Source organism: Oncorhynchus clarkii, chromosome 9, assembly GCF_045791955.1.
Source record: "Oncorhynchus clarkii lewisi isolate Uvic-CL-2024 chromosome 9, UVic_Ocla_1.0, whole genome shotgun sequence".
Lineage (NCBI taxonomy): Eukaryota > Metazoa > Chordata > Actinopteri > Salmoniformes > Salmonidae > Oncorhynchus > Oncorhynchus clarkii.
In genome coordinates, this window is record NC_092155.1 from 41852167 (window position 1) to 41877373 (window position 25207).

General features: G+C 44.4%; 1 protein-coding gene across 2 annotated transcripts in view; it reads left to right on the plus strand.

Moving 5' to 3' along the window:
• LOC139416321 (guanine nucleotide-binding protein G(s) subunit alpha-like) overlaps positions 1 to 24102 on the plus strand; it is a 31361-nt gene extending 7259 nt beyond the window's left edge. For both annotated transcript variants that reach the window (XM_071164826.1, XM_071164827.1), the window contains exons 5-12: positions 3094 to 3191; positions 8971 to 9025; positions 15811 to 15884; positions 16064 to 16122; positions 16393 to 16513; positions 21149 to 21279; positions 21462 to 21529; positions 21787 to 24102. In XM_071164826.1, coding sequence (XP_071020927.1) covers positions 3094 to 3191; positions 8971 to 9025; positions 15811 to 15884; positions 16064 to 16122; positions 16393 to 16513; positions 21149 to 21279; positions 21462 to 21529; positions 21787 to 21933 — 753 coding nt within the window. In that variant the 3' untranslated portion in view covers positions 21934 to 24102. The remainder of the gene's footprint in view (positions 1 to 3093; positions 3192 to 8970; positions 9026 to 15810; positions 15885 to 16063; positions 16123 to 16392; positions 16514 to 21148; positions 21280 to 21461; positions 21530 to 21786) is intronic.
• The last annotated feature ends 1105 nt before the right edge of the window (positions 24103 to 25207 follow it).

Sequence of the window (25207 nt, forward strand, 5' to 3'; positions counted from 1 at the left end):
AAGCACAGCCACTATTGTAACTGTTTTAAAGTCACCATTGGCCTCATGGTGAAATCCCTGAGCAGTTTCCTTCCTCTCCGGCAACATTGTTAGGAAGGACGACTGTATCTTTGTAGTGACTGGGTGTATTGATACACCATCCAAAGTGCAATTAGTGACTTCATGCTTGAAGGGATATACAATGTCTGCTATACAATAGGCGCTTGTCTTTGTGAGGCATTGGAAAACCACCCTGGTCTTTGTGGTTGAATCTGTGTTTGAAATTCACTGCTCGACTGAGATTACCATACAGATAATTAGATTTGTGTAAACATTTCGAAAAGCTTGACTCCACTTTGACATTATGGAATATTGTGTGGAGGCTAGTAAACCATTTTAAAATTCAGGCTGTAACACAACAAAATGGCAGGGGGGGGGGGGTCTAGGGGTGTGAATACATTCTAAAGGCACTGTACATGCTGTTCATGTTCCCTTAGGAAGGCCCATCCAGCAGTCCCTGTTGCAGGTGCCAGCCTCAGGGTACTGGTAGCTCTGTGGGATGTGGTACAGTAGTAATTAGCAGTTAGGGCCTCTATGGGATGCCTGTTAACTAATGGACTGCCCTGAGGGAAGGCCTGGAGGTCTCTGAGTACCACTGCTTGACACTGATTGCTTTTTAACACCCCTAAATATCTCTCTGGGACCCACGTGTCAGAGTCCCACTGGGAACCACACCTGAACAAACCGAGTGCTTTTTGGTAGGACTTCGCCATTGCGCCATTGCACCGTAGACAGTCATTGAAGATTGCTTTGTCTTTCTTCTGGGCCTAACACACCTGCCATAACATCGCTCTCTGGGTGTGAGTTTGGGTGTGTAGGGCCACATGTGAAGGCGATGTGATTGTCTGCTGCCTTGCTCTGTGGTTTTTTGATCTCTGTGATTTAGAGTCCCCTCCATCAGGAGCTAAGGTCAGACAGTGTAACTGTCTCTCCCTCCCTCTCTGGCACCCCCCAGGGCGGAGAGGAAACCGGTTCTTCTGGTCACCTGATCTCAGAGTACACGTAGAAAAAAAGAAAGGATGAGGAAAAGGAGGCGGCCTTTAGATGTGGGTGTTTCTGGGGGTAGAATCGGGGGTAGTTTGTACAGTTATCTACTGTCTGGGCTATTCGCTTCTAGTTAATTTCGTGTTTTAAGATGTCGTCTTTGTTGTGGTATGGGGTTTATTTTCGGACAGCTGATTTCTCGGCTGATGATAATGGAAGTCTTATAGGTTGTCTGAACGCCAATAAAATGTCAGTTTTCTAAAATGCAAAGCTACCAGGCAACTTCCTTTCCCATGTCTCTCGCTACATGAAGATAGTGTAGTAGTGTTAACCATAGAGGTGGAACGCTAGTGAGGAGATTCCCATTCAGCCACATATTGCGCAAGGTTTTTGCGTAGCACGTGCTACGTTTACAGATTGTGGTTTTAGAAACCAGGTAAAAGCAACCAGCCATGGAAACGGAGCCATGGCCTTCTGATAAACCTCAACTTGACAATCGTCCCTTTGCTTCAAAGAAAAAGAGTTAAAGGAAGATCAAGCTCCCTGTGATAGGTTTTGTTGTTACAAAACAACATCTGTGTATTTGAGAAAGGCCATCCCAAAGGATGAAATGGAAATGATTAAAAAAAAAGGAAATATGGGTGAAGTTGGCAAATATTTCCTTTCTTTTTCAGGCATTAGACCTGCCTAATTCTCACTTAAAACATTGTTTTTCTGTGTAATAGGCTAAATCACATCATCTGTTAACATCTGACTTCGGAGTGATATATTCTTGCAATTTGTAGTCTGACATTCCAGATTTAGATATGATAAGTAGTTTGGATGTAGTGGACTACTTTTTCCAAAGTAACTTTAGTTAATGAAACTACTTTTTTTAAAGGGTAGCCTTAGTGTAGCTTCACTTCTTCCAGAGTGAAGTAATTGGCAGCTTGGTAAACTGTATTTTCAGAGTAGCTTCCCGAACACTGCAAAGCCGGTGAGCGGAGGCAAACAATATAGCACTGAGTTGTGGCCCCAAAGGATTCTGGTTTGGCTGCTGTAATGCAATAAGGAGTTAGCAGGGGAGTTATTTTTCTCTGAAGCGCATGACTGATGATAAAGGAGGACTCTGTTACTAAGACACATAATGAGTGCTCTTTTTTTATGGAGTGGATGGAGGGATTTTGGGTAACCCAAGCCAGACAAAAAGTGGGACAAATATGTTGGGCAGCGAAAGCTAAATGTTATGTTTGTGTGTGTGTGTGTGGCCCAATTGTTCCACAATAGTCTAGTTGTCCAGAAGCCTTTATTTTATACAGGACACCGTTTCCTGTTTACCTTCAAGGTCCAAATGGAGGAGGATGAAGGGAGATATGAGACGATCTACCTTTCCATGTGCTTTTTTGGCCCTCTGAATGTTGATAAGCTATGTGGACATTCCCACTTTATGCGAAAGATATCAAACAAGGATGTAACAGATTAGCCATTAGATATGAGTTGACTCCCCTGTTTACACCTGCACCACTTTTGTTTGCCGAGTCAAAGTAATGAAATAGGTTTCATTCAATAATTATATGGGATTTTAACGTGATTATTTAGGGTTAAGTCTGTGATACCTGCCAAAGATGACCCTCCTAAGCCTGTCGACCATACGCAATCTTAATTTGTCCTCGTTGAAGGAAATATTGAAAAACATGCCTTGTTTTTAACTTTAAGGCACAATCTGTAATTTCAACGGCCTGACGATGTCACTTGGTTTTTCCTATATTGAAGCTCCCCTTGGCCGTTACCCTCACTGGCCACAGAACCTGTTCTCCAGTCAATAAATGCCCGATCCCTAATAGGTGTGCTGCCCCATTGGAATGTAATTCTTCCCACCCCTATTTACCTTTTCTACATGTACACACGCTCTAGCCAAGCACAAAGCACACAGCATGTGGTGTCAACAAAAGAGGCCGCACATCGCAGTGCCCTCAAACACCGCATGGATGGACAGTGTCCTCTTTCTCGACCTGCTTTAATTCAATTGATCCCCTCGCTCTCTCTCTCTTCCTCTCACATACTATTTCTCCCTTTATTTCTCTCTTTCAGGAGTTTTATGAGAATGCGAAGACTCTCTGGCAGGACGAGGGCGTGAGGGTGTGTTTTGAGAGATCCAATGAGTACCAGCTGATCGACTGTGCGCAGTAGTAAGTATGCACTGCACCACATGCCGAGAGAGGACCAGCAGTCTTTAGTAGCTCCAGTGCCCTTATACAGGCCTGTGTTGTTGAACATAAACAGTCTAGGCCAAAGATTAGGGGCACGTATAGCACACTACCCAATCTGAAACGTATTCAATTTCATCAAAACTTTATTGTGCAAAGCAATTCCCTTGTGAGACTGTTCTGGTTTTCTGTGACACCTGGCAACATAACGGGTAAAGGATCCTGCCTGAAAAAATGGCCCTTAAAGTTCTTTGTGTTCCTATTGCTGTGGCTGAGGGTCTGTGTAAAAGGACCCAGGAAGTGCTGTGTGATAGCGAGCTCTGTCATGGAAGTTACCCTGCAGCTCCTCATCGCGTCTCAGTGCGCACACACCACAGTATGACATCCCCCGAGCTGTCTGCATCAACAATGCCACCACTCTCTGCCTATGTGTGTCTCTCTGCCGCTCTCCCTAGTACTCTCTCACTCCACGCGCTCCCTCGTACTCGCTTGCGCGCTCTCACAGACGTTCTCTTCTTTCTTTTCCTCTCCTTCATGCTTTCTCTCTCAACTGTTGTGTGGCTCCGTCTCCGCATCTGTGATGTAGGATATTTGCAGCGACAGGGACCAAAAATGGCAGGTTCTGAGTCATAAGAAGGGGTAAGCAGAGATTTCACCAGCGGTTGGATAGGTGGGGTGGGGGGGGGAGTCCACCACTTAACCACAGTGACTGGCGCCTCAGAGTTAAATCTGTTATGGTGGTGTTAGGGATGCACGGCCCGATGTCTAGTTTAACGGCGATGTGCAAAACCGATGTCAAAGCTGACGTGCACACCTATATTACGTCATGACGCCACGACACATACTGCACTACGCGTACAACACAGCATTCCTAACCTAGCCCACAACGTCTGCCGTGTGGATCTATTTTGACGTTTCAAAGGAAGATAACAGAAAGGCCATATGCAACGTTTGTGCCGCTATTATTTCCAGAGGGGAGAAAGTGAAATCTTTCAATACCACAAACCTAATTACTCATTTGAACGTGCATCACCCCCAGACGTTAAGGCGGCTACTTGAAACAAAAACAGGAAAAAAAACGAAGTGCACACTTCCAACAACTAAAGTCGAGCAGTAGTTTTGAACGAGTAAGAACATTTCATCGGGCAACTCAAAGGCGAAATCCATTAACGGCAAAATAATGGTATATATTGCCCTTGACAATCAACTGTTCTCTGTCGTGGATGATGTTGGCTTTTGCTGACTGGTGGAGCACTTCGAGCCCCGGTGCACACTACCAAGTAGGAGCTATTTTTCAGATGTTGCCCTACTGGAGTTACACAGTATTGTTGAAATGCACATCCCTGAGCTACTTGCAATGGGCGTCACTGCTATTAGCTTCACCACTGACATTTGGACCAGCGATGTCAGCCCCATGAGCATGCTGAGTCTGACAGCACAGTGGGTGGACGAGGAAAGCCATATTGCACGCTCAATAATGTGCTGGTTCTCATACCGCGGCTGCCATTTCAATGGCATTTGAGAACATGTTTGAAACATGAACACACTCCTAGCTCCATTCAAACAACTGACTGGAGAAATAAGCTCATCAACTGCGTCTGCAGCAGACGTGATACCCTCTGTCATGGCATTGAAACACCTGCTCAACAAAACTGCCGACAGACCGTGGGGTTAAAACTTGTAAAAGTACTCTACTAGAGGCTGTGAACAAGTGATTTGGTGGCATTCTCTCTGAGTCTCTACTGTGTCACCACCATGCTCGATGCTAGGTACAAGGACCGCTACTTCCATGCTCGATGCTAGGTACAAGGACCGCTACTTCCATGCTCGATGCTAGGTACAAGGACCGCTACTTCCATGCAGACAAGAAACAGAGTTTACGTGAAATGTTATATACAGCTGGACAAGATGGAATCGGGCACAATGACAGTGCGCACTGACGAAGAGGACCCACAACAGAAGAGGCCACAGACAGAGCTGAAACTTCACTGCTTGACATGTACGATGAAATCCTCTTTGGGAATGGAACGACTGAACAAATGAACAACGAAACGGCACAGCAAGTGAAAGAAATAGGTTTTGATTAGGTTTTACTGGTAATGGGGACATGCGTAAATGCACACACACTGACCAAAAATATATTTTTGTTGCGTGTTTCAACTATTTAACTGTACTAGAATGCTTGAAAGGCCTCTCAAATGTTTTATGTCGTTATTGGGTTTTTTTGGCAAGGAAAAGATCGGTATCGGCCAAAAATGTCATCAGTGCATCCCTAGTGGAGTTTGATTTTGAGCTGATTGTATAAAAAAATACGTGCCAATGCTTGAAGAAACAGTGCTGTGTATCTGATTGTGTTACTTAACAGTCTAGGACAACCCTTTCAGGTGGTTCAGATGGTCCAGTCCAGTTTTGGCCCCTCCCTCTCTCCCATTCACTCTCTCACTACCTCACTCTCCTGCTCTCTCTACCTTTCACTCATTCTCTCCTCTCTCTCCTGCTCTTTCTTTCACCCACTCCTGCTTCCTCTCTCCCAGTCCCTCTTTCTCTCACTCGCCCCCCCCCCCCCCCCCCCCCCCCCCCCCTGTTCTCTTCCCTTTTCTTTCTCTCCCTGGCTACTCTAGTCACACAAGATTTTGAGCTGATAGTCTATTTATAGAGCCTGTGGTTCTGTCTCTATGGCAACCGTGCTGGAGGCCAGGGAGCTATTTTAGAATCTGCTCTGTAATGTCACTACTTTCTGTTTGTCTTTTGGGTTCAGGCCGGTGGGCCAGGTCAAGTTTGTGAGTGTGAACCTTTGTGGAAGGAGAGTTTACAGCTTTTACAACATTTATTCTATAATGAGCAGGAAAGGAAAAGAGTTAGCGTTAATCTTCTGGAGTCTGCATAGTTATCTCTGGCCATCTTTGTTGCCATAACAAAGAATGATAAATGTGCACGTACACACACACACACACAATCTCTCTGTGTTTGTCCTAGTTAGAGCTAGGTGATATGGCCTAAAAATCATATCACTTTTTTTAAATTTATTTTTTACATTTATGGGTGATCCACAATACATATCTAGATTTAAAATGTTTTCTCTAAGTAAGCGTTGTTGTACAATTTTAAATGTCAAATACACTGCATTTCAAACAGTCAGCGATAATCTATTGAATTCAGAGTGAAGTTATAAGCCTCCCACAACTACGAGACCCACTAATGTAATTAGTTTATCAAAATAGTTTAACCTGTTTTTTTTTTTTTTTGTGCAATAATCACTGATCTGGCTTTCAAGTCTGTATATGAAAATGCCATTTTTGTTATACATTTAACTAGAACCATGCATAATGCACATTCGCTAGTAATGATTCACTTTTTGTAGCAGGCAGCTGGCTATAGAAAATTAAAACAAGTCTCATCGACAATCTCTCAAGCCCCCGAGCTAGTGATCAGCCAGCTAATCTTTATATTTCAAGTTTAGCCAAATGTGCTAACGAACAGGGTTGAAGGGTTGAAGAGTTGAAGTATGAACACACAATTGTTATGAACGCACTGTCCACTTTGTTCAGATGTTGAAATCAATTGGCCTACCTTATTTCTCAGAAAGAGAACGAGTTGTCAATTCCTTGTATAATTGTGTTTTATGCTTATTGCATATTTATAAAAACAGACTAGACCGCTAGTATACCAGTATTTGGCTAAAATACTTATAGCAGTGCACCAATGCCGCACGCCGACAAACTGCGCATTCATTTTCCAGAATCAATGTTCCTTGATACTCTCGTTTTAGTAGTGTCTGCTCTGTGCGCAGTTTGAGTAGTTGAGACATAAAACGGGTGTAGTTTGAAAAGTTAACTTATCCTCGATCACGGTAAAATAATGTCTCTGTGTGTTTTGGTGTCCATATAACCGATTCTGTTGGACCAAACCTGAAATGCAAAAATAGCCCGTTGAAACCGGAAAACGCTCGTCAGAGAGGAATACGTGATCTCTTAAACTTGAAGGCGTGAGAGGCGAAGGGAGGGAGGGACTTGGTGTGTGTGTGTAAACCATAGAGGAAGAGGCGACGCGAGAGGTTTCACTCTCGCAAAAAGTCTTAAATAAGGCTAACTATTTTCTATGAGCTTATTTTGGCCATAAGTTTGTCGCCTCTGCCTTTCGGACTCCTATTGTTAGGGTGGAGACGTGCATCACGTCATATTAAGATCTCTGGTGTAAATGGGAAGGTGCACAGAGGAGCGAAGGGGACGAGACCAAAAAATATGACATGAGTACAAGCGGACAAGCGTTATTAAACACTAAAAACTAACAAAATCTTGATTCTTGCGATACAGGCATTTGGATTGTCGCGCAAAAACATACATTAAAATTAATTCGATATATCGCCTAGTTCTAGCCCTCTAGGTTCTAGGTCTCTCCCAGTGAGTGTCGACTCATTCCTGCCATGGCTCACCTGTAGTTAGGCCTGCCCCATTCCACCCCACCATGTCACATTCCTGGTTATCCAGAGGCTCGGCATTCCTCTGTGTTAAGTAGGCTTGTGAGACCAGGCCAGCATTTTGTCTGTCACACCCTGTTTGTGACGTTCAGTTGTATTAGCCACTCTAAAGGGACTGTTTAAACCTAAGTGAATTATCAGTTGTTAACGTATGCATCGGAATGGGACATTCGTTTTAAAGTCGGTATGACCACAGGACTGGAACCATTGCCGTTCCTATAATCTGTAAGTGTCTCTACAAATGTATGCTAGTGTTTCTCTCCACCCCCCTGGTTCCTGACCTGGACCAACACTGGTCCCTAGGATGTTAACTGGCTGCTCAGTTAGCTGACACTGATTTAATCAGCTTTCAAGTTAACTAACGGACAACAACATTTCATGTACATGTAGTTAAATAATTCTACATATATTCCTAATTTACTCTTTCTGCAAGTGCTGGATTTTCACCCACAGCGGCGAAATCCACCATTCACTGTGATCCTACCTCCAACACAGATGTCCACAGACTAACCCATCTTTCTCAGTATAGTGCCATTTTGCTATTTCCTTTTACAAATACATCCCTCCATTTTACTGTGATGTCTTACCTCCCTATTTCTAACATTTTATACTGATATTGCCCTAAAATAAATACTTTATCCAAGAGTATAATAATGATATTTCCCATTGACTGGTCATGGTTTTTCAGATCCCCTAACGGTACAGTTTTCAAATCCATCTGAATCCTGATATTATAACATAACAACCATTCCTGAGTCCAAAAGCGAGCCACCGATGAGTAACACCAGAAAATATGCTCTATTGATTCTGTTTCCTCGTGGCACAAGGCTAACTTTTCAATGCCCCATATATTGAGCATTCGTTTTGTAGCAAGTATTTTATGTAATAGCTTAAATTAAAATGAATGGATTCATGGGTGAGTTTTATTTATCAGATAATAAACCAGATGCCAAGGTATTGGGACATCAAAAACCTGTTCCCAAGCGACTTTAATTTTACATACAGCATTGCTGTCTCAACTCTTACTTCGCAAGTCCTAGTTTTTATCTAAAATGGCCTCCAAAGAGGAAGGTGTGATGGCTTACTGCAGGTTAGTCTCTCTTTAGCACAAAGATAGTTGGAGAACCACAGGTCTATATAATGCTATTGAGCTCAGTGGTTTCTACCTGTCCCCACACAGAAAAGCTTCCCGTAAGGCTCACTCACTGCCCCTGCTAACTGTTGATGGGAATTCCGCCATTTTGTCCTGTTCATCCTTCTGAATCTCTGTTTCTTTCTTCTCAGCTTTCTAGACAAGATTGATATTGTGAAGCAGAGTGACTACACTCCAACTGATCAGGTGAGTTTCTGTGGTCTCAATGCCGCCATTACCAGAGACCCTGGGATACATCTCAAATCTAACTTTATTTGTCAAATGTGCCGAATACAATCGGTGTAGACCTTACCGTGAAATGCTTACTTACAAGCCCTTAACCAACAACGCAGTTCAAGAAATAGTTAAGAAAATATTTACTAAATAAACTAAAGTAAAAAATAAAAAAAGTAACACAATAAAAAAAGAATAACGAGGCTATATACACGGTGGGTACCGGTACCGAGTCAATGTGCAGGGGTTTGATCTGGGGACCCATGCCAAATCTTCTCAATCTCCTGAGGGGGAAAAGGTGTTGTCCTGCCCTCCTCATGACTGTCTTGGTGTGTTTGGACCATAATAGTTTGTTGGTGGACACCAAGGAACTTAAAACTCTCAACCCACTCCACTACAGCCCTGTCGATGTTTACGGGGGCCTGTTCGGCCCGCCTTTTCCTGTAGTCAACGAACAGCTCCTTTGTCTTGCTCACATTGAGGGAGAGGTTGTTGTCCTAGCACAACACTGCCAGGTCTCTGACCACCTCCCTATCGAATTTCTCATCGTTGTCATGGTGATCAGGCCTACCACTGTTGTGTCGTCATCAAACTTAAGGATGGTGTTAGTCGTGCTTGGCCACGCAGTCGTGGGTGAACAGGGAGTACAGGAGGGGACAAAAAATGTTTTTAAGTTTTAATTTCTCCTTTATTTAACCAGGTAGGCTAGTTGAGAACAAGTTCTCATTTGCAACTGCGACCTGGCCAAGATAAAGCATAGCAATTCGACACATACAACAACACAGAGTTACACATGGAATAAACAAAACATAGTCAATAATACAGTAGAACAAAAGAAAACAAAAAGTCTATGTACAGTGAGTGCAAATGATGTAAGATACGGGAGTTAAGGCAATAAATAGGCCATGGTGGTGAAGTAATTACAGTATAGCAATTAAACACTGGAATGGTAGATGTGCAGAAGATGAATGTGTAAGTAGAGATACTTGGGTGGAAAGGAGCAAGATAAATAAATACAGTATGGGGATGAGGTAGGTAGATAGATGGGCTGTTTACAGATGGGCTATGTACAGGTGTAGTGATCTGTGAGCTGCTCTGACAGCTGGTGCTTAAAGCTAGTGAGGGAGATATGAGTCTCCAGCTTCAGAGATTTTTGCAGTTCGTTCCAGTCATTGGCAGCAGAGAACTGGAAGGAAAGACAACCAAAGGAGGAATTGGCTTTGGGGGTGACCAGTGAGATATACCTGCTGGAGCGCGTGCTACGAGTGGGTGCTGTTGTGACCAGTGAGCTGAGATAAGGCAGGGCTTTACCTAGCAGAGACTTGTTGATAACCTGTATCAACCTGTGGGTTTGGCAACGAGTATGAAGCGAGGGTCAGCCAATAAGAGTGTACAGGTCGCAGCGGTGGGTAGTGTATGGGACTTTGGTGACAAAACAGATGGCACTGTGATCGACTGCATCCAGTTTGTTGAGTAGAGTGTTGGAGGCTATTTTATAGATGACATCACCGAAGTCGAGGATCGGTAGGATAGTCAGTTTTACGAGGGTATGTTTGGCAGCATGAGTGAAGGATGCTTTGCTGCGATATAGGAAGCCAATTCTAGATTTAATTTGATTGGAGATGCTTAATGTGAGTCTGGAAGGAGAGTTTACAGTCTAACCAGACACCTAGGTATTTGTACTTGTCCACGTATTCTAAGTCGGAGCCGTCCAGAGTAGTGATGCTGGATGGGCGAGCAGGTGCGGGCAGTGATCGGTTGAATAGCATGCATTTAGTTTTACTTGCGTTTTAAGAGCAGTTGGAGGCCACAGAAGGAGAGTTGTATGGCATTGAAGCTCGTCTGGAGGTTAGTTAACAGTGTCCAAAGAGGGACCAGAAGTATACAGAATGGTGTTGTCTGCGTAGAGGTGTACCAGAGTCACCAGCAGCAAGAGCAACATCATTGATGTATACAGAGAAGAGAGTCGGCACGAGGATTGAACCCTGTGGCACCCCCATAGTGACTGCCATAGGTCTGGACAACAGGCCCTCCGATTTGACACACTGAAATCTATCTGAGAAGTAGTTGGTAAACCAGGCAGGGCAATCATTTGAGAAACCAAGGCTGTCGAGTCTGCCGATGAGGATGTGGTGATTGACAGAGTCGAAAGCCTTGGCCAGGTCGATGAATACGGCTGCACAGTAATGTCTCTTATCGATGGCGGTTATGATGTCGTTTAGGACCTTGAGCGTGACTGAGGTGCACCCATGATCAGCTCTGAAACCAGATTGCATAGCGGAGAAGGTACGGTGGGATTCGAAATGGTCGGTTATCTGTTAACTTGGCTTTCGAAGACCTTAGAAAGACATGGTAGGATAGATATAGGTCTGTAGCAGTTTGGGTCTAGAGTGTCACCCCCTTTGAAGAGGGGGATGACCGCGGCAGCTATCCAATCTTTGGGAATCTCAGACGATACGAAAGAGGTTGAACAGGCTAGTAATAGGGGTTGCAACAATTTGGGCAGATTTTAGAAAGAGAGGGTCCAGATTGTCTAGCCTGGCTGATTTGTAGGGGTCCAGATTTTGCAGCTCTTTCAGAACATTAGCTATCTGGATTGGGTGAAGGAGAAATGTTGGGGGCTTTGGCGGGTTGCTGTGTAGGATCCCGGGCAGTTGACCGGGGTAGGGGTAGCCAGGTGGAAAGCATGGCCAGCCATAGAGAGATGCTTATTGAAATTCTCAATTATAGTGGATTTATCAGTGGTGACAGTGTTTCCTAGCCTCAGAGCAGTGAGCAGCTGGGAGGAGATGCTCTTATTCTCCATGGACTTTAGTGTCCCAGAACTTTTTTGAGTTAGTACTACAGGATGCAAATTTCTGTTTGAAGAAGCTAGCCTTAGCTTTTCTAACTTCCCTGAAAAGTTGCGTATCACGGGGGCTATTCGATGCTAATGCAGAACGCCACAGAATGTTTTTTGTGCTGGTCAACGGCAGACAGGTCTGGAGTGAACTAAGGACTATATCTATTCCTAGTTCTACATTTTTTTTGAACGGGGCATGCTTATTTAAGATGGTGTGGAAGGCACTCTTAAAGAATAGCCAGGCATCATCTACTGACGGGATGAGGTCAATGTCATTCCAGGATACCCCGGCCAGGTCAATTAGAAAGGCCTGCTCGCTGAAGTGTTTTAGGGAGCGTTTGTCAGTGATGAGGGGTGGTCATTTGGTCGCAGACCCATTACGGATGCAGGCGATGAGGCAGTGATCGCTGAGATCTTGATTGAAAACAGCAGAGGTGTATTTGGAGGGCGAGTTAGTTAGGATGACATCTATGAGGGTGCCCGTGTTTACGGATTTGGAGTTGTACCTGGTAGGTTCATTGATAATTTGTGTGAGATTGAGGGCATCAAGCTTGGATTGTAGGATGGCCGGGGTGTTAAGCATGTCCCAGTTTAGGTCACCTAGTAGCACAAGCTCAGAAGATGGATGGGGGGCAATCAATTCACATATGGTATCGAGGGCACAGCCTGGGGCAGAGGGAGGTCTATAGCAAGCGGCAACAGTGAGAGACTTGTTTCTGAAAAGGTGAATTTTTAGAAGTAGAAGCTCAAATTGTTTGGGTACAGACTTGGATAGTAATACAGAACTCTATAGGCTATCTTTGCAGTAGATTGCAACACCGCCCCCTTTGGCAGTTCTATCTTGGCGGAAAATGTTAGTTAGCGATGGAGGTTTCAGGGTTTTTGGTGGTTTTCCTAAGCCAGGATTCAGACATGGCTAAGACATCCGGGTTGGCAGAGTGTTCGAAAGCAGTGACTAAAACAAACTTAGGGAGTAGGCTTCTAATGTTAACATGCATAAAACCAAGGCTTTTACGGTTACAGAAGTCAACAAATGTGAGCACCTGGGGAGTGGGAGTGGAGCTAGGCACTGCAGGACCTGGATTAACCTCTACATCACCAGAGGAACAGAGGAGAAGTAGGATAAGGGTACGGCTAAATGCTATACGAACTGGCCATCTAGCACGTTCGGAACAGAGTAAAAGGAGCAGGTTTCTGGGCACGATAGCATAGATTCAAGGCATAGTGTACAGACAAGGTAGGTAGGATGTGAGTACATTGGCGGTAAACCTAGGCATTGAGTAATGATGAGAGAGATATAGTCTCTAGAGACGTTTAAACCAGGTGATGTCATCGCATATGTAGGAGGTGGGACAACATGGTTGGTTAAGGCATATTGAGCAGGGCTAGAGGCTCTACAGTGAAATAAGACAGTAATCACTAACCAGGACAGTAATGGATGAGGCATATTGATATTAGAGAGAGGCATGCGTAGCCAAGGGAACATATGGGTCCAGTGAGTGGTTGGGCTGACTGGGACCACAGCTATTCTGACAGTTAGCGGGGCCTGTTGGAATCCTCGGGCAGATTATGTCGGTATTCCAGTCGTAGAGGATCGGCGGGGTTCATTGTCCCGTACCGGCAGTAGAAGGGGTCCGAATATTGTAGCCCAGGAGTGGGCTTCGGTGGTAGCACAGGAGCCCTGGCCGGGCTAGCTTCAGGCTAACTCAGCATCCACCTCTGAAGGGCCCCAGTGTTGAGGATCAGCAGGGCAGATGTGTTTTTGCCTTCCCTTACCAACTGGGGGTGGCCCGTCAGGAAGTCCAGGATCCAGTTGCAGAGGGAGGTGTTTAGTCCCAGGGTCCTTAGCTTAATGATGAGCTTTGTGGGCACTATGGTGTTAGACGTTGAGCTGTAGTCAATGAACAGCATTCTCATATAGGTCTTCTTTTTGTCCAGGTGGGAAAGAGCAGTGTGGAGTGTGATTTGAGATCTGTTGGGGCGGTATGTGAATTGGCATCTAAGGTTTCCGGGAGGATGGTGTTAATGTGAGCCATGACCAGCCTTTCAAAGCACTCTATGTCTACTGACGTAAGTGCTATGGGGCGGTAGTCATTTAGGCAGGTTACCTTCACTTTCTTGGGCACAGGGACTATGGTAGTCTGCCAGTATTACAGACTCGGTCAGGGAGAGGTTGAAAATGTCAGTGAAGACACTTGCCAATTGGTCCGCGCATGCTTTGAGTACACGTCCTGGTAATCCGTTTGGCCCTTTAGCCTTGTGAATGTTGACCTGTTTAAAGGTCTTGCTCATATCGGCTACAGAGAGTGTGATCACACAGTCGTCCGGAACAGCTGGTGCTCTCATGCATGCTTCAGTGTTGCTTGCCTAGAAGCGAGCAGAAAAGCCATTTGGCTGGTCTGGTAGGCTCGCGTCAGTGGACAGCTCGTGGCTGTGTTTGCAGACCCTGCCACGTCCGACGAGCGTCATAGCCGGTGTAGTAGGATTACATTTTTGTCCTGTATAGACGCTTTGCTGGTTCATCTGAGGCTATAGCGAGATTTCTTATAAGCGTCCGGATTAGTGTCCCGCAGATGTTGCCTGTAATCCATGGCTTCTGGTTGGAATATGTATGTACGGTCACTGTGGGGACTGTGAATATGTATGTCGATGCAATTATTGATGAAGCAAGTGACTCCTCAATGCCATTATAGATGAACCCCGGAACATAGTCCAGTCTGTGCTAGCAAAACAGTCCTGTAGCGTAGCATCCGTGTCATCTGACCACTTCCGTATTGAGCGAGTCACTAAGTACTTCCTCCAGGAATCAGGAGGATAGAATTATGGTCAGATTTGCCAAATGAAGAGGGAGTGAGAGCATTGTATGTGTCTCTGTGTGGAGTAACGGTGGTTTAGAGGGATTTGTTTTACATATTTTTTCTCTCTCTCTCTGGTGTCACATGGTAGAAATTGGTAGAAATTAGGTTAAACGGGTTTAAGTTTGCCTGCATTAAAATCCCCGGCCACTAGGAGTGCCGCTTCTGGATGAGCATTTTCTTGTTAGCTCGTTGAGTGCGGTCTTCGTGCCAGCATCGGTTTGTTGTGGTAAATGGACGGCTATGAGTAATATAGATGAGAACTCTCTTGGTAGATTGTGTGAACAACAGCTTATCATGAGCAATACCTTGAGACTTCTTTGATATTAGACATCGCGCACCGGCAGTTATTGACAAATAGACACACACCCCCGCCCTTCATCTTACCAGACGTAGCTGCTCTGTCCTGCCGATGCACAGAAAACCCTGACACCTCTATATTATCCGTATCATCGTTCCGCCACGACTCAGTGAAACATAAGATATTAGTTTTTAATGTCTCGTTGGTAGGATAGTCTTGATCGTAGATCACCCAGTTTTTTTCCCCCCCAATGATTGCACGTTGGCCAATAGTATGCATGGTAGTGGCAGTTTACCCACTCGCCGACGAATTCTCACAAGTCACCCCGACCCCTGTATCTCCGTCTTTTCTTCATGGGAATGATGGGAATTTTGGCCTGGTATCGGGAAAGGAGTATGTCCTTAAAGTATGACTCATTAAATAACACAATTTCGTCCCGTTTTGAGGTGAGTAATCGCTGTTCTGTCCAGAATCTATTTTCTGTCATAAGAGACGGTAGCAGCAATATTATATACAAAATAAGTTAAAACAATGCGAAAAAAAAAATAGCACAGTTGGTTAGGAGCCTGTAGAAATGACAGCCATCCCCTACGGCACCATTATAAGTACACCCTATTCCCTGTATAGTGCACTACTTTTGGCCAGAGACCTCAATTGGAGAGAGATGCCTACTGTACTCCATCATCAACTTTTCAGAATATTGATATGGATAAATATAAAGCAGATGAATGACTCCAGTCTTTCTTTTGTCATCTCTCAGGACCTACTGAGATGCCGAGTGCTCACCTCTGGGATCTTTGAAACCAGATTTCAGGTGGACAAAGTAAATTTCCAGTGAGTATAACCCAGGGTTATCGTCGCATTCGGTTATTAGTACAATAGTCAAAGAGAAATCTCCAACCCGGCCCTGCAGACGTTTACGAGTCCATACAGTGCAGCGAACATGTGATTCATCACTACGCCACAAGGTGGTAGTGTGTGGCATTTGTCTCACTTTGCCATTTCTTCAACAGCATGTTTGATGTTGGTGGGCAAAGGGATGAACGTCGGAAATGGATCCAGTGCTTTAATGGTAACATTTGTTTTTCCATTTGATCTGGCCAACCCAATAGAGTAACTCACAATTCGGATTTCATTTATAGATCATTTTTAGTCTAGAAGGGTCTTAGTCTGTATTCTCGTTCCTCTAAAGGTTTCCCGTATTTTCCTACCATCGCTTTTCTGCTATGACTGTGTGTTTTGATCTTAGGCTTAAACCTGAAGTGCCTTTTGACTGTGTCATTGATTGCCGTTTACAAAACCAGCTTGCCTGTGCCCTTCCTCCCTCTGTCTTCCCCACTAGATGTAACAGCCATTATTTTCGTGGTGGCCAGTAGCAGCTACAACATGGTGATCCGGGAGGACAATCAGACCAACCGTTTACAGGAGGCTCTCAATCTATTCAAGAACATTTGGAACAACAGGTGACGCACAAATGCATGCACACACCAGTGGCGGTCGGTGCCGTTCGGTAGTGCTTCTTTTTTTTTCTATGAAAGCATATTGGATGACTGTCATTCATATTCCATTCACCCAGCTCAGGTTTAGGCTACTACATGATTTTCCCCTATACCCATCATGAGGTTGCTACAACCTAGCCTACAAAATGAAAGTTTATAGCGTAGGTGCACAGGTTGAGAGAAATATCGGAGTAATCAGGGTGGTCAGACAGTGAGTGACACATTCAGTAACACCTCGCATACCGTTGCCTGCATCTGACTAATTTGGGGGTTAATCATTAGTCCACTTAAACAAGAGCTTCTGTTGGACAAATTCAGGTAGGTCCCTCCTAGGACTGTGCCGGTCATGAGATTTTGAAAGCCGGGTTATTGTCATGCAAAAGAATGCCAGTAATTGACTGTTAGTGAGCGTAAACACGTTTTGGGTTGTGGAAGAGCGAAAAAGTAAAGAACTTGTCTGTTGTTCTCGCATCTACACGCTCTCCTCTCACCTTTACCCTTCGCTTGTGGATGTTTTTCTATTTCAGCTTTACAATCATTTTAATGATCTTCTGATTTCATCTCTTCAGTTTGTATTGGAAAGAGAAGGGTTAGTAGTGAAGTGGAGTAGCAGTCCTAAGGCACTGCATCTCGGTGCAAGAGGCATCACTACAGTCCTTGGTTCAAATCCAGTCTGTATCACATCCGGCTGTGATTGGGAGTCCCATAGGGTGGCGTACAATTGGTCCGGGTTTGGCCGGGGTAGGCCGTCATTGTAAATATCAATTTGTTCTTAACTGACTTGCCTAGTTAAATAAAGGTTACCTTTAAAATAATAAATCAATTAAAAAAGGACATATATAATCAGGATTTTCTTTGGTAGTCTTTAGGTAGAGAAATCTAGCTTGCTCAGCCAGCCATTGGCTAGGACAAAAGGCCTCTGCCATACAACTGTATTAGAGCAGAATTTTGGAGTGACAGTGGAATTAAACAATCATATTTTGACTTGCAATGGGTGGGCCCGTAAAAAGATAGAACAAATAAACAGATATTTCACCGGCATCCGTTTGGCGTTTCCACTCACTACCAAATATGGTGATACTACCAAATATGGTAGTGAGAGGAAGCCCAATGGCTGGCAGTGGGAGAAGATGGAACGAGATGGATTTTGGCCAACATTCTGGATATTGTCATCGATTTTAATTAAAAAAAAATCTCAATACAGTTTTCTGTTCATAACTAGAATCTGTTATGAACAGATTGCAAAAGTAAAAAAAAAGAAAAAAAAGGTGTTTAGGAGTGAAAATGTGAATTGAGTTATTGCACATGTGCACGTCACAGAATAGGCGTTAACGGAAATATGAAAATGCATACTAGAACACGCCAATATGATCTCGCTAGCTCCTGCTTGGCTCGGTTTGCCCACTTTGACTCATTTTGTTCCAATTAGACCACAGCCTGTCGTTCCCATCTTGTTTTAGTTACAACATCTTTGATGTCACTACTAAGAGCACAAGAGAAAGTAATCAGTGGCGCAAGCAGTAGTTTCCCACGCTATAAAAGCCAATTTATGCTTGATCTGAAAATGTGGTCGGAGGCTTCGTATGGAGGGTGTGATGCAATTGCAGAGCCTCCGGAGGCACGTAGAGGCAAAATCAAGCTCCATAACGCATCGCCATCGCTCCACATTGACATGATTGGTTGACGGTAGGTGGGGGCGGTACGTTCTGTATAAATACAAAGCCCTGACGTCTGTGGAGGCTGCATGATCGCAGTAAATGCCACTTCAGATATCGGATTGACCATGCAGAGCCTTTTACACTAGTAACGTTAGCTAGCTTGTGTTGTAGTAGTGAGACGATGTTGTTGCTAATTTGTTAGCATCCTCTTTCAAGATAAACTGAAATAAGTTTGAAAGGTAATGTTATTTTGGAGTTTGATGCAACGTATTGGAAGATTTTTGGTTCCTCTGAAGGCCTAGGTCCTATAGTCACGGTTCTCCACTGTATTAATGTTATAGTCGACAAACTAGAACTAAGGCGTTAGTATACTCAATCCAATCCATGTGTACAATCGCACAGTACAGTGTACAGCAAGCAGTTTAGTAGTCACAACGGTTAGTAAAAAGGTTAGTAAAAACGACAGCTTACCTTGACTTGAAGGAGTTGCAGTGTTGGATAGTCTTAGCCAGCTAGCTAACATAAATACAGTGGGGAGAACAAGTATTTGATACACTGCCGATTTTGCAGGTTTTCCTACTTACAAAGCATGTAGAGGTCTGTCATTTTTATCATAGGTACACTTCAACTGTGAAAGATGGAATCTAAAAAAAAATCCAGAAAATCACATTATGATTTTTAAGTAATTAATTTGCATTTTATTGCATGACATAAGTATTTCATACATCAGAAAAGCAGAACTTAATATTTGGTACAGAAACCTTTGTTTGCAATTACAGAGATCATACGTTTCCTGTAGTTCTTGACCAGGTTTGCACACACTGCAGCAGGGATTTTGGCCCTCTCCTCCATACAGACCTTCTCCAGATCCTTCAGGTTTTTGGGGCTATCGCTGGGCAAAACAGACTTTCAGCTCCCTCCAACGATTTTCTATTTGGTTCAGGTCTGGAGACTGGCTAGGCCACTCCAGGACCTTGAGATGCTTCTTATGGAGCAACTCCTTAGTTGCCCTGGCTGTGTGTTTCGGGTCGTTGTCATGCTGGAAGACCCAGCCACGACCCATCTTCAATGCTCTTACTGAGGGAAGGAGGTTGTTGGCCAAGATCTCGCGATACATGGCCCCATCCATCCTCCCCTCAATACGGTGCAGTCGTCCTGTCCCCTTTGCAGAAAAGCATCCCCAAAGAATGGTGTTTCCACCTCCATGCTTCACGGTTGGGATGGTGTTCTTGGGGTTGTACTCATCCTCCTTCCTCCAAACACGGCGAGTGGAGTTTAGACCAAAAAGCTTCTTTTTTTTTATCTCATCCGACCACATGACCTTCTCCCATTCCTCCTCTGGATCGTCCAGATGGTCATTGGCAAACTTAAGACGGGCCTGGACATGCGCTGGCTTGAGCAGGGGGACCTTGCATTGCGCTGCAGGATGGCGTAGTGTGTTACTAATGGTTTTCTTTGAGACTATGGTCCCAGCTCTCTTCAGGTCATTGACCAGGTCCTGCCGTGTAGTTCTGGGCTGATCCCTCACCTTCCTTATGATCATTGATGCCCCACGAGGTGAGATCTTGCATGGAGCCCCAGACCAAGGGTGATTGACCGTCATCTTGAACTTCTTCCATTTTCTAATAATTGCGCCAACAGTTGTTGTCTTCTCACCAAGCTGCTTGCCTATTGTCCTGTAGCCCATCCCAGCCTTGTGCAGGTCTACAATTTTACCCCTGATGTCCTTACACAGCTCTCTGGTCTTGGCCATTGTGGAGAGGTTGGAGTCTGTTTGTTTGAGTGTGTGGACAGGTGTCTTTTATACAGATAACAAGTTCAAACAGGTGCAGTTAATACAGGTAATGAGTGGAGAACAGGAGGGCTTCTTAAAGAAAAACTAACAGGTCTGTGAGAGCTGGAATTCTTACTGGTTGGTAGGTGATCAAATACTTATGTCATGCAATAAAATGCAAATTAATTACTTAAAAGTCATACAATGTGATTTTCTGGATTTTTGTTTTAGATTCCGTCTCTCACAGTTGAAGTGTACCTATGATAAAAATTACAGACCTCTACATGCTTTGTAAGTAGGAAAACCTGCAAAATTGGCAGTGTATCAAATACTTGTTCTCCCCACTGTAGCATTCCTCTCTGAGTCAGGTTGCTAGGCCAAATTAGATGCATTTTCTAACTAAAAGAAAGGTAAACTAAGAAGAAAAGAACATACAAAGCAATATAGCTAGCTAGCTCTCTCTGCTGCTTCTCCTTAATTTGACAAATGAATTTGTTCAAAACTGTACAATTGTCTGAGTCAACGACTCACCGCACTTTATGCACTGCAGTCTTAGCTAGCTGCAGCTTATGCTTTCAGTAGTAGATTCATTTTCTGATCCTTTGATTGGGTGGACAGCATGTCAGTTCATACTGCAGCTGATAGAGCTCTGATAGGTTGAAGTACGTCCCCCGAAGTTGTCATGATTACTGTTTAAGTCTATGGAAGGGGTGAGAACCATGAACCTCCTAGGTTTTGTATTGAAGTTAATGTACCCAGAGGAGGACAGAAAATAGCTGTCCTCCGGCTACACGATGGTGCTACCCTAGAGGGTGCTGTTGAGGATAATGTAGACATTCATTGCAAAACAGTGTTTTAATCAGTTATTTGGTGATGTGATTATATTTAGTATAGTTTTATCTAAAAATGTTTATATTTTTTACGTTTCCCTTCTTACTTACGAAATTTACTGAGTAGGATGGTCCTCCCCTTCCTCCTCTGAGGAGCCTCCACTGACACACACAGAGATACGTGCACAACGCATGACATCCACGAACATGAAGATTCATTCTATTCCTCTGTTCTATTAAAATGCTCTCATTAATCTAATTTGCTCGCTCTAATGGACCACTGACTGCTTTCTGCCAGTGTATTTACCCAGCATCTCTTGTGTGTTTGTCTCTTTAGGTGGCTGCGGACCATTTCTGTCATCCTATTCCTCAACAAACAGGACCTGCTAGCGGAGAAGGTGTTGGCTGGGAAATCAAAAATCGAAGAGTATTTCCCAGAGTTTGCACGCTACACCACACCGGATGATGGTGAGACACACACCCACACACACAGAGACTGCTTCTGATTTTAGCCACAGTAGGTGGCTCCTGAATGTTCTTTCCTGTGGCTGATAAGTAATCGCCATAGCAAACTGTGGCACTGACAATGTGTGATGGTGTACCAGAATCCAATCATAACACTCATCATTCAGTCTCTCACGCTTCTATAGCAACACCGGAAGCAGGGGAGGATCCGCGTGTCACGAGGGCAAAGTACTTCATACGAGATGAGTTCCTGGTAAGTGCAGACATTCCGATGTCTCCCCTGCTAATGTTACGTGGAATCTTATGGTATTGATTACAAAATAGTATCTAATTGCAACAAAAGATGACAAATGAGATGACTTTCTCTTACTCGTATTGAATAAGTTAGCAGGAAGGCTAACGTGCAATAAGTGTTAGATTTGTTATTGAGTCAAGTGGATGATATCCTGAATGGTGGTAGTGCACATTTGTCTCATTGTGTTTCACTGTGATTTTTTTTTTCTTCTTCAGAGGATCAGCACAGCCAGCGGAGACGGCAGGCACTATTGTTACCCCCATTTTACCTGCGCCGTCGACACGGAAAACATCCGCCGGGTCTTCAACGACTGTCGGGACATCATTCAGCGGATGCACCTTCGGCAGTACGAGCTCTTGTGATGGGAGGGGACTGCAACACAGACTCGGAACCCCGACCTCCAGTCCCTCCCTGACCCCCACTCCCCCTTCCCTGAAACCCACCCCTGTCGCCCTGACTCTGTGTGCTCTTGGGGACTCCTGAAGTCAAACTAGACATGAGAGCTACAGCGCAACATGGAAATTGCTATTGAAATACTGCAAAACACAGAATACATCCAAGCCAGATCAGCTGAACTCCACAGCATTTTAGCACTGTGCTCAAGACTTGAACCCATTTCACCACACACACACGGGCGCGAGTACGCACACTGACATGGCACCGGGCTGTCTTTCTTTCACAACCTCTGTTCATATTTTGACACAGACACAGACACACTCTTAGGCACACTTAATCCCAGTTTACCCATAACTGCTTGCATACAGAAAAATAACCCCACACGCTTTTACTCGACTGCATGGTCACTGGTCCTGAACTGAGCAAGTCCTGAGTCTTAGCTGCTTGCTGGCTGCAGCCACAGATTGACTGGCTCAGTGTTTTCAATGAATCACAGCCAAGATACCTACCAGGAGCAATTTCAATGACGGACAATGAACCAGAGAAGCATCATGGTGAGCGGGGTTTGGGGGAAGGGAATATTTATGTGAATTTGGTGGAGCTTGGACACCATGACACCCACAGGATTGTCACATGACTTTGCCTTGTCGGTACAGCAGCGGAAGGAGAAAGGCCAACGTTCACAGAACTCAACGGAGTGAAAAGCTCATATACAGTACAGTACCATATATGTTAAGAGAAGTCTGATCAGCCCCGTTTCTGTCTCCACGATTTGTTTTGTCTGTGTAGACTGTTGTGCCATTGTGCCCTGTGCGCTCTCTCACACACACTCTCTCTCTCTCTCTCGCCTCTTTCACTCCTCCCTATCCTCTCTTAACTTCACCACATACCATGCACTGTTACTTTACTGGCAATGCTCTTTGTTATGTTTTTAAAGAAAAAATATCCTGAAATTAAAAAAAGAGGAAGATAACGATAAATGGGACACTAATCTTTACTCATATGGTCACCCCCCCCCCCCCCCTTGGTTTCCTCCATTTCCCTTATCCCCACTCTCTCCTACCCTACCCCTCTCTCCTACCCTACCCCTCTCTCCTACCCTACCCTCTCTCCCCCAGCCCTCTCTCCCCCAGCCCTCTCTCCCCCAGCCCTCTCTCCCCCAGCCCTCTCTCCCCCAGCCCTCTCTCCCCCAGCCCTCTCTCCCCCAGCCCTCTCTCCCCCAGCCCTCTCTCCCCCAGCCCTCTCTCCCCCAGCCCTCTCTCCCCCAGCCCTCTCTCCTAACCTACCCCTCTCTCCTAACCTACCCCTCTCTCCTAACCTACCCCTCTCTCCTACCCTACCCCTCTCTCCTACCCTACCCCTCTCTCCTACCCTACCCCTCCCTCCTCCTTCCCAGGCTCTTTGTATCTCTTTAATTTACTGCTGAACTATTATTCTTGTACAGACTGTAAAATGTATTATTTTGTACAACTTTATTGAAAAATGACTAAGAAGATCCCTGTGCCTTGATCACGACTGTACGTGTATAACGAGCTAAAGTGGGTGTTATACTGCGCTGTATGGATTGGCCAGTTGCCCCCCCCCCCCCCCCCCCTCTCCAGGGGAGGGGAACAACCATTCGTAGCTTTGGATTTTTAATTTCCCTCCCCTATCTCCCCTTTATGATTTAAATGTCTATTTTTGGATCCATATACCAAAAAATATATAAATATATGAAATGTCTATGGATTTAAAAAAGTATTTTATTAGTATCAAAGAACCTTGACACATTTTGTAGTGTGCCTATTGCTGTAACTTAAGTTCTTTTCGTTTAGGTTTTGTTCAGGTTTTGTTTCATTAGCGAACAACATGAAGGGTGAGTTTATTTACCTTTTTTTTATAGCTTAAAGGTAAAAGGTAATGACAAATATCCAAATGCAAAACATTGCTTGTTTCTACATTAATTTTTTTTCTTTTGCTAAAGATAACAAACAATTGTATTGTTTTGGGGTCCTTCCTAGTGTTGCACAACAGACGGACTGTACAGTATTACACTTTCACTTCAGTGCCCTAGTTTTCATTTACTGTGTACATCAAAAATGGGTCTCTACTTTCAGAAGAGGAGCTCTGCGAAATAAAGGTTTTTGGTGCAGACAGCCACAGGCCCGTCCCTTACACACAACCACAAGGACAAACCTACACCAGATACACCCGTGACATTTCATTCATCCATCGTTAGCCATGTCTCGTTATGTCCACTGTATTTACTTAGACAGCTCTTTTAACTCCTCGCTGTTACTTCACTGCTTTTCAAAGAGAACATTATACTGCATCTATCACATGCATCACGACTCTCATTCAATTCTGTCTTTGTTTCCCATCCAAGGCGATAGAACGGTCCTTCCCAGTTTAACCCAGACACTGGCATTCCCCACAAAGCTTCTTTGCACAGTTAGTTTATGAAAAATATTAACATAGGTCTTTGGGTATTTGCCTAAACATTGTGATGTTGACCTACACCATGACAATGGTTGATGAATGTATTTCTCGTCAGGAGTGTAGCTTAGGGAATTACAAGATAATTAACTGCAGTAATTTTATTTAGGTGAGGGGACGTAATGTGTTTCAATTGCATCTATTGACGAGTTAGTCATTAGTTCAAGGTCAAAGAAAGTGTAGAGGAAAGAGGCAGGAGTGCTGCTGGTTAGAGTTTCAGCCCAACATGAATGTCCCTTTTATTTAACTAGGCAAGTCTGTTAAGAACAAATTCTTATTTTCAATGATGGCCTAGGAACAGTGGGGTAACTGCCTGTTCAGGGGCAAAATGACAGTTGTACCTTGGGGATTTGAACTTGCAACCTTTCAGTTGCCACGCGCGCTAACCACTAGGCTAACCTCCCACGCGCTAACCACTAGGCTAACCTGCCGCCCCATATGACCACCGTTCAGTGCCATGCTCCTAAACGTGAGAACACTGCCATTGACACAACTGTGTGCAGAAGGTGTCCTATGTAGCATGATGGACAAGTCTTCTCAATGATATTGAGCGAGATTTACAGGGTGGTTGGCCTATGAACTACACTGAGTATACCAACCAGTATGAACACCTTCCTAATATTGAGTGGATTAAACAAGTGACCTCAATAAGGGATCATAGCTTTCACCTGTCATGGAAAAAGGCAATGTTTTGTATACTCGGTGTATACTTTGTTTTTATCTATGTCCTGAATGGTTGACATAGCTTTCTATTCCTGGTGACTG